The sequence below is a fragment of the Jaculus jaculus genome, chromosome 15 (assembly GCF_020740685.1).
Source record: "Jaculus jaculus isolate mJacJac1 chromosome 15, mJacJac1.mat.Y.cur, whole genome shotgun sequence".
NCBI classification, from domain to species: Eukaryota; Metazoa; Chordata; class Mammalia; order Rodentia; family Dipodidae; genus Jaculus; species Jaculus jaculus.
Window position 1 is genome coordinate 29,113,355 of NC_059116.1, and position 15,355 is coordinate 29,128,709.

The window sequence follows — 15,355 nt, forward strand, 5'->3', positions numbered from 1 at the left end:
GAGGTTTTTTTTTTTTTAAATTTTTTGGTTTATTTTTATTTATTTATTTGAGAGCCACAGAGAGAGGGAAAGAGAGAATGGGCGCACCAGGGCTTTCAGCCACTGCAAATGAACTCCAGACGCGTGTGCCCCCTTGTGTATCTGGCTAACGTGGGTCCTGGGGAACTGAACCTTGAACCGGGGTCCTTAGGCTTCACAGGCAAGTGCTTAACCACTAAGCCATTTATTTCATTTAAACTTTAAATAGCAATTAAAGTACGATTAGGGAGATGATTATAAAGGTACAAAATTAACTCCCCCATCTCAAGCTTCTCCAAATGCACAAACATGAAAAAAATTAACCCATTCTCACCATTAAGCCTAGTGATGGTCCAGTTTCTCTTAATGGTCACTGGAGACAAAGGGAGATCAAAGGCAAACGGCCCAGCATTTGGATCAATGTCATAGTCAAGTGCTGTGATGTTGATTGAATTGGGGTCTGGAGTTTCACAAGTCTCTGCCTCTTGAGGTAACACTTGGGGGGCGTTGTCATTAATATCAAGTAAATGGATTTGCAGGGTTCCTGTTCCACTCATTGGAGGAATTCCTAAAAAAAAAAAGAAAAAACATGACTAGAGGGGGGAACAACAATGCTCTCAGGTGGGCCCGATCATGCTGCAATTCTCAAAGCCTGTTGCCCTTATCAGTGGATCAGCTGAGAAAAATCTCATTGTCACAGTCTCTAAACAGACCGCTTTGAGGAAAAACAAACCCACTTCTCGTTTCCTTCCTGGAATGACCCTGAGCCTGTTGCTGTTCTGTGGGAGCAGAGCATGGTGACGATGCCTGCGTTGCTGTGAGAGCCCATCCCCTCCCTGCCCTGGATGTCCATCACTCCCAGCTCATGTGTACCCCATTCCTCCAGGCACCGTGGGGAATGTCAGAGGAGCGTGACATGGGCTCAGGGACGTGCGGGCCCTCTCCTCTCAGTGCAGAGCCAGGCCATGTGCACGGCAGAACAGAGGAGCCTCTGCAGCTTCCAATGACCGTGACTGTGGCCACTGCTGATAGGAAAGAAAGAGGGTGGCGCAGGCCTCGCCTGGGGAAGGAAGGCTGGGGAGGGGGAATGTGCTGTCTTTGACCAGACAACCACATGCTTGAGGAAGATGAGGCTGTTCTCTGCACGTTATCTCGTGGAGGTCCCGTGAAGGAGGGGAAAGTAGATGAGAAACCCCAATGTTGTTATCTCGTGGAGGTCCCGTGAAGGAGGGGAAAGTAGATGAGGAACCCCAATGTCGACAAACTGCTCATGGCCACGTGCTCTTGTGTACTTGGCACAGGAAGACACTGAAACCTACTTCCTCTCATCCCAAGGACTTTCTCACTGGACCCTAAAAGGTCAACTCTACCAATGTCTGTGGTCACTTATTCTGGTTTATAAGTAACTTCTGCTATAGCATAAGCATCCAAACATATAAAACAAGCTGCATATACACATATATTTGCATACACATACATTGATATGTGTAAGTAGTGTGTACGTAGCGGACCTACTAAGTCTAGTGATTTAAGTCACCTGTTAAAGCTCATGGAACTAGCAAGGTACATATATCCACAATGCGGAAAAGAGGCTAAAATCAGAACTTCCACATAGATATTGATGCTTTTTAAAAACTTGTTTTACAATTTTTATTTATTTATTTGAGAGAAAAAGAAAGGGAGAGAGAGAGACAGAGAGAGAGAGAGAGAACGGGCACGTGAGGGTATCCAGCCATTGTAAACGAACTCCAGACACGTGCTACCTTGTGCATCTGGCTTATGTGAGTCCTGGGGAGTTGAACCTGGGTCCTTTGGATTTGCAGGCAAGCACCTTAACCGCTAAGCAATCTCTCCAGCCCAATGATGGTTTTGAAAGCAGGGTAATTAGGGATGGAAGGTACCATCACCACTCCCCTCATAACTGCAGAATTTCTGTACAAGTTGTACACTTAAGATTACTTGACTCATTCCATTAACAAGTCTATAGACTAAGCAACAGCCAAGACATATCAATACTGAAATGAAGGCACAAAGAGTCTAAGCACTTGTCCAATCACATGGGGCAGAGTGAAGTTCCATTTCCAGCTTGTGATTTAAAGCGAGTGTGTTTGCAAAGCATCACTGCTACGTGGACATCACAGCTCGCTTCTCTCTCGTACCAAACACCCCTTCAATTAGAAAGCAATCCACCTCAGTGAACATAACTCACAGCCAGCATACATACATATAATTTTATGACTCTTTAAATCTCAACGTAATGGTTCAAGATATATTACTTTAAGTTCCACGGTAGAGGAAAGCTAGTGTTTACATACAGCCAGGAAGCATTAAATGGGCATTAATGTGGTGCTTTGCTGAGCAATGGAAGAGGCTATGCCTATGAGTGTAATGCTGAACATCTGAACAGTAGGCCCCCAGGTTAGGAAGAATGTTAAACGTTGCTTTGTGTCTGTCGCCAAGTAGACTTATTTCAGACAGGAGTCTCATTCAAATGGTTCTCGTCAGCGGTGCTGATGGGCAGTGTTCTTTCTCCAAACTGCACATCTTGACTGCCCATTCAAAGCCACTTTTTATTAAGCACAAATGTTCATAGTCTATAGCCTTTTAAAAAAAATGGTTGTGACTCAATTTTGAAAATGTTCACATATAATAGAAATATTTATGTGGGTCATTTTGTGCCAGGTACTTTAAAAGATCGTTTGTATAAGCCATTATATCTAACTCAAAACATGACCAGTTAGGTATTGATACCATTATCCTTACATTCCAAAAGTAGAGAAGAGGAAACATTCAAAACCCCACAGGGAGGAAGTTGGCAGAGCTGGTCTCTGGACACACGGGGCCAGGAGAAACAGCAGCGCTCACGTGCAAAACCACGTGAGCCACTCAGAGTCAGCCAGGTGAAATAGACCCAGGGTGACTTACATGTAAGTTGCTTTCCGCTTAGGTACCTAAGAGAACATACTTTCATGGACTTGTCAGTATTCACATGTAACAGAACTATTTAGGTATCACAAACAATCGAGTGAGCAGAAAGAATGAACATAGGAGTCAAAGCATGTTTAAAAACCTGCACCCTTGGGCTGGAGAGATGGCTTAGCACTTAAGCGCTTGCCTGTGAAGCCTACGGACCCCGGTTCGAGGCTTGATTCCCCAGGACCCACGTTAGCCAGATGCACAAGGGGGCACACGCGTCTGGAGTTTGTTTGCAGTGGCTGGAGGCCCTGGTGCACCCATTCTCTCTCTCTCTCTCTCTCTCTCTCTCTCTCTGTCTCTCTCTCTCTCTCTGTCTCTCTCTCTCTCTCTCTCTGTCTGTCACTCTCAAATAAATAAATAAAAATTAAAAAAACTTAAAAAAACCGGCACCCTCCCGCTCATCTACTTGCTATCTGTTCATGCACAAAGTTGAGTCTCCTAGTACGTGGCAGAAATCGGAAAGAGGACAGTTGCTGGTGATACACACGTGGCATGAGCAACCGGACTGACTAAAAGAAATACATTAAGACCACATCATAATCACAGAGTCTGCGGACACTGAGGACCGACGACACCAGTCTTCAATCAGGCGTCGATGTAGGTTACACAGGAGAGCGAGGCGTGTGCGTGGCGACAGCGCCGAGCCACTGTGGGAGCTGCGTGTGCACAGAGAACATTCACTGCGGTGGACAGAGAAGGGCTTCACAGAAAGCCAGCAGGAAGTAGGAGAGGAAAGTTGGGGTCTCAGAATAAAAAAGCCTTACAGTAATGAGTCAGTGTTCTAGATAATTTACTATTGCAGAAAAATCGTAGTAATGATGTACATGAGAGACTCTACCCTTGTTGACCATCATGCAAGAAAAACAAATGCATTTAATTACTTACCATTGTCAGAAGCAAGGAAAGTAGCATTATAGATATTGTTTTTCACATTTGGTGATTCTCTGTCCAAAACAGCAATTGTAGTGATTTGTCCATTCACAGGGTCTATTTTTAACCAGTTGGCAGGATCAGATAATTTTGTGTATCTGAAAAAAAAAAAAAAAAAAAGAGAGAGCAAGTGATTTTCGTTAGGAGAAAAGAGTATTTCAAGTTTACGGATTTAATTACAAAAAGGGAAGGGGCTCATTAACTTGGTTGCCGTAGATGATGGTTAAAAATAGAGGTTCAATGTGGCAAAGTTTTCGTGGCAGTGATTTTGGGAGGTGTGTAAAGGTGTGCTCTGTCAGGCACGCAGGACACTATAGGTATTTAGGGCAAGGCAAAGGCATGTCTTCCTGCAGTGGGTTCATATACATCAGGCTGTCTTTTTCTATTTCAACAATAAAAGATGCTGATATAATTACTCAAGAATACCTCCGAGAGACAGACACTGAGGATACTCATGGAGCAAAGCACAAATCCAGAAGCTCCTAAGAGCTCAACAATGAAGTAGACTTAAAACACACCCTCTGTGGCTCAGGGGATTTTGCAGAAGAGGGGACGTGGGTCCTGGGGAATCAAGCCTCGAACCGGGGTCCTTAGGCTTCACAGGCAAGCGCTTAAGTGCTAAGCCATCTCTCCAGCCCAAGGGTGCAGGTTTTTAAACATGCTTTGACTCCTGTGTTCATTCTTTCTGCTCACTCGATTGTTTGTGATACCTAAATAGTTCTGTTACATGTGAATACTGACAAGTCCATGAAAGGTTGGGAGGGCATACCCACAGGCACTGCTGCCCCCACCACAATGACTGACGGCTGCTCTCACAACTCTTAACCCACAGCCCCATGAGGAATACCTGCAACCCCACTGAGGAGGGCCCTCAGTGGAATAGAGGCAGGGAGGAGGAAAATGATGGTACAAATATGTGATGACCATACCAAGATTCTACATAATAAAAACAAAAGAATACCTTCTAAATAACCAATAGCTCTAAGGTACAAAGAAACCAAAAGTTGAACTTTGCATCCCAGGCCATCCCTGCAATGTCTCACCACCTTATCATTGTGGAGAAGACCCTTCAGGAGACATTCCCTTCTAACTTCTGACCTGCTAGGCCCATCCACATAGGACCAATCCCTGTTCCATATCCTTTCCAAGAACTCCATAGACTTGGTTCTGTATTTGTACAGTCATTAGTTTTAACTTCCTCTATTTCTTTTTTTAAATTGGTGGTAAACTTTTCAAGCTCAGATAATTAGCATACGGATTGGAGAGGATCTGGTATATTTGGGGAGGTAATGCTATGGGATTTTGATAAAACTATTAATTCATGATTTATCTTCACGGAGAAAAAATGTAGTTATCAGTTAGCGGCATTTCTAAAGGCACTTAAATAAATTATGAGCTAATTTAAGAAATTATCTTTGGAAAATTGTCCTATGGGGTATGCTCTGCTGGCCATCCACTTCCTCATCAGGAAGGATAAATTAGATTGTGCTGAGCTTTACAGATGTATTGTACAAGTTCACTGTATAGCCATGGGATGGAAATAATTCTCTCTTACATCTGGGTTCTGGCACAAGGTCTCATTTCTTCCTCATGTGTGGACTGAGAAGAGGGTACAATATAAAGCCTCTGAATGTTCCTGATTTGACTCGGTGGCACTTAAAAAAAATTTTGTTTATTCTTAATTTATTTATTTGAGAGCGACAGACAGAGAAAGAGGCAGAGAGAATGGGTACACCATGGCCTCCAGTCATTGCAAACAAACTCCAGATGTATATGCCACCTTGTGAACCTGGTTTATATGGGTACTATAGCTTTGCAGGCAAGCATGTAAACAACTAAGCCATCTCTCTAGCTAGCCCAATTCTTTATGTTTTTTAATCTAATAATGGCACTAATATCTGCAGAGGAACATTCATTGAACAATTTAAAATTAACTTGAAAAACATCCACATCCCAGAGACTTTCTGTGAGTGGTGAAGAACCAAAGAAACCTTCTTGTAAAAGAGGTTTTTGTTTTTTTTTCCCCCACAGAAGACATAGACTATTTTCTACATGACATGGAAAATTACAATGAAATTAAGAAATAAAATATAGTCATTATCTTCTCATCAGTGGACTTAGTTGTAATGAAGGTTTCTTACAGGGTAAATTTAGTAATTTCTACACAAGGCACGGGACACGATCTAAACTGCGACAACAGCGGTAAATCCCACCTAATATTCTGCTGCATGTATCGGTCTGGGTCCTGGGCCGTGAACGTCGTCAGCATGGTCCCTGCATGGAGGCCTTCTTCCTGGCGGATGATTCTAGGATTGGGGGCAAAATAAGGGCTTTCATTCACATCGATGACCGTGACAGACACAGTTGCTGTTGACTGAGGTGGGTGTTGGATTCCTTTGGCTAGTGGCACTTGATTTTCTGCAGCAACCGTAAGGACAAACATCCTATTCGTTTCAAAGTCGATTGGCTGGAAAAAAAAAAAAATGGAAGCCATATTTTTGCAGACATAAGAATAGCTTTGGTGGGCATGGTGGTACTTGCTGATAATTTCCAGCACTTGGGAAGCAAAGATAGGAGAATAGCTGAGTTCAAGACCAGCCTGGTAATACAGACAGAGCTGCAGGATAGCCTGGGCTACAGTGAAAACCTGTCTCAAAACAAACAAGCAACGAGCAAAAAAGAGAGGTTTCATCCTGCCGTTTCTCTATCAACTCCATTTCCAAAACATTAACTTTTTCTTTCAACATAAAGTTCATCTCCAATTTTTGAAAACAAACATGAGCACTGTCAATAAACATAATATCCCAATTTAACCTATTTAAGAACCCTGGGTACTTCAAATATTTATGTCCTAAGAATGCATGTGACTATTGCATGGACTCATTTGTCTAGGTGTAGCAAAAACTTGACTAGTTCTCAAAAATAGAATTGACAACTGAAACTACCAAATACCATGAGGTCAGGTAACATGAGGATTTATAGTCACACATTGGGACAAAGATCATTTCTCATCCAGGAAAAACTTTGTCAGTCGTTGATTAATTTAAAACCAAAAAACAAAACCAGAAAATATGAATGTTTAAAATGAGAATCAAACCTTAACCAATTTAAAGGCATCATGCCTAAGTTGAAACGTACATTTTGAAGCAAAAGCATGTACAAACACACTCCTTGTAAAATAAGATTTTGGGGAGGAGATTTATTTTTTGCTCTTACTTAGCAAACTAAAACTATGTCTGCCTTCCAAAATAACTTTTAGTCTCTTAGTGGTGTATAAAACTCCCACACCTGAGAACACTCTAGCTGTCCACATTGCGCACATAACCCTTCTCATGAAAATCACCTGTCTCCGTCCCGCTGGAGCCTGCGGTCACTGGAATGCTGCAGGAGGCCAGTAACTGGACTGGACTTTCCCCCTCAACCTCCCTTGGTCACCTTTTAGTGGCAATGCCAATACTCATCACGATGCGGTAATAACAGGGCAGGAAGGGGCGGAGAGAACTTTCATGCCACCGTTGGCAGTCTAGGAGTGGTCAGGAGCTGAAGTTCATGGGAAAGCTGCATGAGGACCACAAACTCCACCAGCATCAGAACCAGGACCTCCTCCGATCTTCAAGTCCACACTATCATCCTATCACTCTGAAACCCCCAGTTCAGCAACCCCCCCCCCAAATACCTTAAACCAGACAGGAAGGTAAGCATGTCATATTTTGAGTGAGCTCCTCAGGTAGGTGAAATGTTCCTGACCTATGTAAGTTGCACATACATAGTTCCAAGTCCGCTGACGTAGACGAGCTTCAATTGTCCCTCCCAAATGTGCTATGATTTGGAGGCTGTACGCAAGCCCCATTTTAACCCAGCATTGACTGAGGTTGAGAAACTGGAGTTAGCCACGCCGGCCTCAAGGGCGCTGCTGGGATGTGAGCAGAGACAGACAGCCATGTTCTGGGGCGGGTGCTACCCGTGAGCAGGGAGTGTCCCACGGCAGGTGTGGCCCCGGCCGACGGAGCGCAAGTGGACAGTCCTCCGTGAGGCCGGCATGTGGGTTCACCTCACACCAAGGGTGCTTGTGCGGGAGGCAAAAAGGAGTGACTCTTTTCACCAGGCAGCTAGGAAGGAAGGCTTTTACGCTGTAGCTGTGTATCTGTTATGGTGCATTTAATGCACCTGAAGGACATTCCTTTTCGATCCCAGCACTGAACAGCTCCGTTTGCTTCTCTCTTGACCATTACAGACAAGGGGTGTGGTGGCGCACGCCTTTAATCCCAGCACTTGGGAGGCAGAGGCAGGAGGATCGCCGTGAGTTCAAGGCCATCCTGAGACTGCATAATGAATTCCAGGTCGGCCTGGGCTAGAGAGAGACCCTACTTCACAAAACCAAAAGAAAAAAAATAAAATAAGACAAGAGGAACCAGTTGTGAAGACAGCGCTTACAGACAGCCATGCAAATGCAAGTCATTTTTCAAATGCAGGCTCTCTGTTCTTGCCTTCTCCTTCCCTTTGACTTCTGTGACTTTTCTCCTTTGATCACTAGCTGCCCATAGTCCCTGTGATCAGTAGATCCTACAGTTTCCTTCCTTCTTACCTCCCTCTCTCTTTCCTCCTTCTAACTGTCCTTCCCTTCCTTTGACCTATTGGGAATAAAGCCCAGAGTCCAGTGCATGCTAGGCAGTACTCTAAGCAGCACAGCTCTTTTGTGTGCAAGTATGCATGTGTTCATGTGTGTGCACGTACAAGGGCATGTAGAGACAAGAGGTTAACACTGAGTGTTATTCCTAAAATGCCATCCGCCTTTCCTGAGAGAGGGTCTCTCACTGGCCTGGAACTCACCAAGTCGGCTAGATGCGTTGGCTGCTGAGCCCCAAGGGGCTGCCTTTCTCGTCCTCCCTAACTCTGGGATTACAAGTGTATGCCATGATACCTAGCCTTTTATTTTGTGTAGATTCTGGAGATCAACCTTGAGTCCTGATGGGTGCAAGGCAAGGACTTCTCTCCCTATCACTCCAGTCTGGTACATACCTCCTAACAGCCACCAACTGATGATCAAAACTTCATGACATGAGGAATCACTGATGTTGTCAGTGACATTAAGTTAATGTTTTTGAGCCTTTCCAGATGGACCTGTCTTGGTAAATCTGTCCCCGTTGACTTTCATGTCAGTGATAACTGGAGAGAACCTATGTTGGCTTCAACCTCACTCTGAACAGCAACTCATAATCCACCAAGTAGATAAGAAGTCAGGACTTACAGATGCTTGGAAGAATATGTCCCCAGACTTAATAGCAACATAACAGGTGTGTGTGGGGGGGGGCACCGACTGGTCACTGCTGAGCATCTGTGGCCAAGGGACACTTACTTTTACCACGGTGACTAAGCCATCATTGCTGTTTGGGTCCGTCTGAATGGCAAACCGCCCCGTGGGATCTCCACCACTGATTCTGTACACGGCGTTCCAGGCTGGCGTGTGCGGTTGGTCCTTGTCGGTCACTGTTAGATTGGCTACTATGACATCCACCCTGTTCTCAGGGACTTCGCCATAGAACTACAAGAAAGACAAAAATCAGTCAGAGGTGCAACAAGGACCTCTGAAGGACAAGCTGTCTGGATGACCACACCACCCTAATTTCACTGCCCCGTAAAATCTTTATTATCTACACTCAGCAAGGGGATCAGCAATGCAAGTAACCATACCGTTTATGCCTGGCTTTGAGAAAATGCTAAACCACTTTTCAGCTACTGAGCATTTTCTTTTACATGGTACGTTGCAGTTTCAATAATGCTGAAGTGAGTGTTCATTTGTGGGTGCCTGGGTGATGGATATGGGGTTGAGGACATGTCTACAGGAAACAGTTTTCCTCAAAATCTAGGTAAGTAGACTGAGAAATGGGAGAGAAAGTGTGTGTGAGAGTAGTAAGGCCTTCTGCTGCTGCAAATGAACGCCAGACACACGAACCACTCGGTGCATCGGGCTTTGCTGGGTACTGGGGCACGGAGCCCGGGCTGTCGGGCTTTGTAAGCAAGTGCCTTTGGCCACTGGACCACCTCTCCAACCCCTAGGTTTCTTTATAAAATAGTACACATAGCAGGCGCTACTACCTTCAGAGGACCTCCATAGTAGAAAAGGAAATGTAGAAGAGAATCATCCCCCCCCCCCAGAAAAACAGCAGGGTGTGGTGGCGCAAGCCTTTAATCCCAGCACTGGGGAGGCAGAGTCACCTTGTGGAAACCCTACTTTGAAAAACAAAAAGGGGGGGGGGGAGAGAGAGAGAGAGAGAGAGAGAGGAGAGGAGAGAGAGAGAGAGAGAGAGGGAGGGAGGGAGAGAGAGAGGGAGGAGAGACTATTTGGAAAAAAGGGATTTACTTCATTGGAGGGGAAAAGAAAGAAACAGGTGATGGGAAGGATTACCATGTTACATTGTTTGTATTTATGGACGTTCTCAATAAAAATAATTTATTTTCAAGGCCACCCTAAGACTATATAATGGATTCCAGGTCAGCATAGGCTAGAGAAAAACCTTATCTTGAAAAACTAAAAATAAATACATGAGAGTTTTAAAAAAAAAAAAGATCAGCCTGACAATCATATACTTATATTTGTGTCATCATGAATCAGCTATGTAGTTCAGGCACCCCAAACCTTCTAAGCCTTTTACCGTAACAGCGTCAAGTCGAAGGGACATCTGTCCCAGGCAGCCTATTTTAACTGCTCTCACAGCCACTTGGAGATGTTGGGGAAGCAACGTGCCTGGACGCCGAACTCCAAGCCCGCCACAGCAAGGCGGGACTCGGTGGCCACTGGCCTCGGGACTAAGAAGCTGCACTTGTACCCAACCCGTTCGTTATTCATGACAAAAGCCCTCCATACCAGCCTGCAGGCAGAAGCTCTTTGAGTGGCAGGTCATACTTACCGTCATGGCAGTAAACTCTGGGGGATTGTCATTGACATCTGTCACTGTGATGACGGCTGTGGCGGTGTTTGAAAGGCCGTAGGTGGGGTTGCCTTCCATGTCCGTAGCTTGAATTATTAACGTATACTGTTGCACTTTCTACAAAGACATAAAGATAACAACTTTAAATGAGAGGAATTCCTCAAGAAGAAATAACAGTTGTTCTGTAAAATGTCTCTTTATTATCCACACAGAGTGCAGCATCCTTCACTCTGATTAACAACACTACTCGAAATTTCCCAAGTGGAGCTTCCAGTAACTTCTGAGGCCCGGGTCTGGTCCTGGTCTAGGGAGGTTTAGTGGTCGCGTCTGCTTCTGCGGCCTGGTGAACACACCGCACAGACGGGCCGCCTTCACCGCACAGCTCGCATCTCCATCCAGGGTCAGCCTTCCCTTTCTCCACAAGACTATGGTCAAGCCCAAGCCTTTTTGTTTCTCATATGTTAACTTCTGGCAGCTTAGGGTAATTAAGGCAATGAAGAAACTCAAGAGTGAGGGAAGGAAGAAAGCACATGCGATTCACAAAGCATACCTACTTCCCCTAATGGGTTTTATATACAACCTTCCTATAAAATTCTAGCATATACATATTTTCTATTATAATAGATTAATGCAATAACATTTCACTGATTCTAATTAGTCCATATCAAACTATGCAGGATACATATAATATTTAAATAGTCAAAACCTAACTAAGGTGTTTACATTGCTAGTCCTGAAAGACAGTAGGTGTTTAATAACTGCATATTAAATGAACTGGCAGTGAGCAGAGCCTTGCCAAGGGGTCCGGATACACCCATTTACTTGTAGCTGGTTTCTGTCAGACAAGCATCCACTACTTGCAAATTACAGACTGGTGGTTTTAACAGGGAGCCAGGGGGAGCTGGGCTGTAAGCAAGAGGCAGTCTTGAGACTGAGAAGCACGCAGCCCCAGCTGACTAAGTTTTGTATTAGGAAAACACAACCAAACCAGTGTCTAAAGGCACTTGGAATCTTTGGAGATTGGCACAGATAGAAAAACACAGAACATCTTCCTAAATGTTAACATTCTGAACCAAACTCAGTTCATCCAAAACCCCTGCCACTGCTGAGAGCGGGTTCCCTCTGTTCTAAATATAGCTGACATTAGGAAGGACCGTTCGTGAGGGACTCCTGGAGCGGCCGGGGCAGCGCAAATTATAGCTTCTGGTGTAGTTAAAGGGAAGCGCAAGGAAAGAAAAGAGCAGGAGGGACGGCCAAATGGCCCACATAAGATATTCAGATATGTCCACCCAAGTTCTTCTTCCTAGTTGCTAGTCACTTGACTCATTCTTTTTCCTTAAGAAAATATACCATATTTTCTGAACTATAAAAGCTTGCCAACAAATACTGCTGGTTGAAGCATTTTAATTTTTTTTTTTTTTAACCCACAACATTTCACTACAAGCCTAAGTGGGTGACACTGTCCAAAAAGGTTTCCTTTCTCCAACAAAAATGTCACTCCAGTTCAATGTTTCTATGGCTACTGACAGAACATAGCAAGGCATTCCCAGAAGAAGACTATGAAAATAAAAATTTGTTATGGCTCCTGAAACATCATTTTGTTAGTTGTTCTTTTCAAAGAAAAGAAAAAAAAAACTCATTTACTTCCAAAAATATTAAAAAAAAAAAAAAAACAGCTATAGCACTCCTAGACATATATCCTAAGGACTCATCTCATTTCCTTAGAAGTATGTGCTCAACCATGTTTATTGCTGCTCAATTCATAATAGCTGGGAAATGGAACCAGCCTAGATGTCCCTCAACTGATGAGTGGATAAGGAAGATGTGGCACATTTATACAATGGAGTTCTACTCAGCGGTAAAGAAAAATTAAATTATAAATTTTGCAGGAAAATGGATGGTTCTGGAAAGGATTATACTAAGTGAGGTAACCCAGGCCCAGAAGCCAAGCGTCGCATGTTCTCTCTCATATGGGGATCCTAGCTACAGATGACTGGGCTTCTGTGTGAGAAGGACAAAATTCAGTAGCAGAGGCCAGTAAGCTAGAAAAGAGATAGAAAGGGAAGAGAAAGGAAGGGATGGGGATGGTGTTGTATATATGTAAGTAGAAGAATAGATTAATGGGGGTTTAAAGGCCCAAAATCAGGTCTGGGGAAGATCTTGAGTAAAGGAAAGGTGGAGGGACAGCTAATCAAAATCTAAGAGGATATAAATAAAACATATGTAATCCTACTTTTTTGGACAATGAGACACTCAGTAGCCGTAGGTTGTTGCTAAAAAATTTTCAGTGCCAGGGATGGGGTATCTTCCAGTGAGTTGTTGGCCAGGGAGATCCCTGATGCCCCCAAAACATTATAGGCCACTGCCAAGGCCCTTGGTTTCCCACCAGGAATAGATGGTATGGCCCTATTGCTGAAGACTCCATATACTTGGGCTGCAAGGTCACTGAGAATTCCTGCTGGAACTGAGCTGATAACCTCCTCCATGTAGACCAGCTGACAGAAAGCTGGAAAAAGCCATTCTGCATGCAGTTCAATGGAAGAAAGAGAAATCACCAGTGAAGATACTCATCAGTGGACACTGCAAGCCTTATAATTGGCCAGCCAGGCTAAATGAGCCAGCGGGTGCAATAGTGGCATGTCTGTTATGGGGGAAACCAACTGCCCTCCAATTGGACTGGAGGCCCGTTCCATGGGAAGGAAACACATCCCTGATACTGAAATTTTAAAACAGGGATAGTCATGAGCCCTAGGGGTGTAATGTCTGCTGTTTTCTGGCCAAATGTATAGACTATGCTTATCAAACTACCCAGTAAGCACTTCTCTTAATGTTCACACCCTTAATGCTACTCTCACTTTTGGTTGGGAATCTTCTCTTTTCAGATGGCAGTGACCTTGGGACAATTCAGAAGGTATCATGGTGATGGAAAGAAATGACTGCAGTGCTCAGTACTGCAATATCTGTATCGCATCTTCCGAGGCTCAGGGTCTAATGCGGAAGAGGTGGTGGAAAGGATGTAAGAGCCAAAGAAGGGTAGGACTCCTTACAACGTGCTCCCCCCAGACACAAAATGGCCTGAATATCCATGGCCTCACAGTGCCCGACACTACCTGCATAAGACCATCATAAGAGGAGGAAAAGAACAAGACATCAAAATTAAAAGAGAGACTGATTGAGATGGGGACGGGGTATGATGGAGGGGAGTTTCAAAGGGTAAGTGGGGAGAGGGAAGATATTACCATGGGGTATTTTTTATAATCATGGAAGTTGTTAATAAAAAAAAAAAAATTAAAGTGCCTGGGTGTGATGATGCATGCATTTAATCCCAGCACTTGGGAGGCAGAGGTAGGAGGATTGCCATGGGTTTGAGGCCACCCTGAAACTACATAGTGAATTCCAGGTCAGCCTGGGCTAGAGAGGCCCTACCTCAGAGAAAACAAAACAAAACAAAACAACAACAAAATCCATACGCACTGTAAAGAGATATAATGCTTTTCCTAATATATGCTCTTTGAAAAAGAATCTTTAAAGTCATAAAAGTTCTTATACTACTTTGCATTAAATTGAAACATTGGGCCCAATTACTCATCCTTGAAGTTTTCTATGATTTCAAGCTGGTCTTGAGATTTTTAAGTTCTAAAAGAACACTGTGCTGGAGGTGGCGGCTGGCACTTGTATTCGTTGTACTTGGGAGGCAAGGGGACGGCTGTGAGCTCAGGGCCTTCCTGTGCTCGAGTGAGTCTGAGGGCAGCCTGGGCCAGAGTGAGATCTGATTCTCAACAGCAACAGAAAAAGGCCGGGTGGCTCGCACCCAGCACTAGAGCAGGAGGCAGGAGGATCACTGTGAGTTCCAGGCCAGACTGAGCTGTACGGTGAGTTAGAGAGCAGCCTGGGCTACAGTGAGTCTCCCCCTCAACAAAACGAAACAACAAATAAGTACAAAACGAAAAAATAAATTAAGACACTGTTATTTCTGAAATACGATGTAATTAATGTCTATTCAAATACACACTTGGTAAATGATATAATCTTCATTTGAAGATGCCTGATCGGTAAAATGATCTTATATTTAGCAAGGAAAACTTGACGACATATGTTTTAGGCAACGGAACCCGCAGAGATTCTTGCCTGATTTAGTCATTGTGTGTCTGGCTCTGGATGAGTGACATTTAGAGTCTCTGGGAATGTCACTTCCACCCGCAGAGTCCCATACTGGATGCAGGGATTCTACTTAAATGCTTCACTTCCTGTTGTGGACGGCAACACTCTCCACTCACCTAGCTGTTATCAGTCCCTCCCTCTCGTCGACTCATTCATTTTACCAAATCTACCTGCTCTAAATCCATTCACTCCACACTCTGTCACTGTCTTAAGTGTCACGAATCCCTTCCGCTGCCTTTGGTAGTTCTCTCCCAAGACCAATGACTCTCAACCAGGAACACTATTCCCCACCAGAGGAACTTTGTTGGTATAACAAATCGGGGGCAACTCTGGTATTTATT

The 15,355-nt window shown here is 44.2% G+C and overlaps 1 protein-coding gene across 1 annotated transcript in view; it reads right to left on the reverse strand.

Moving 5' to 3' along the window:
- The window catches only part of Cdh2 (cadherin 2), a 239,467-nt gene that overhangs the window by 36,990 nt on the left and 187,122 nt on the right, over nt 1–15,355 (reverse strand). Inside the window, exons 8-12 of the mRNA XM_004654849.3 lie at nt 10,833–10,970; nt 9,281–9,466; nt 6,138–6,391; nt 3,880–4,022; nt 353–586 (exon numbers count right to left, since the gene is read on the reverse strand). Of these exons, the coding sequence (XP_004654906.1) occupies nt 353–586; nt 3,880–4,022; nt 6,138–6,391; nt 9,281–9,466; nt 10,833–10,970 (955 nt within the window). The remainder of the gene's footprint in view (nt 1–352; nt 587–3,879; nt 4,023–6,137; nt 6,392–9,280; nt 9,467–10,832; nt 10,971–15,355) is intronic.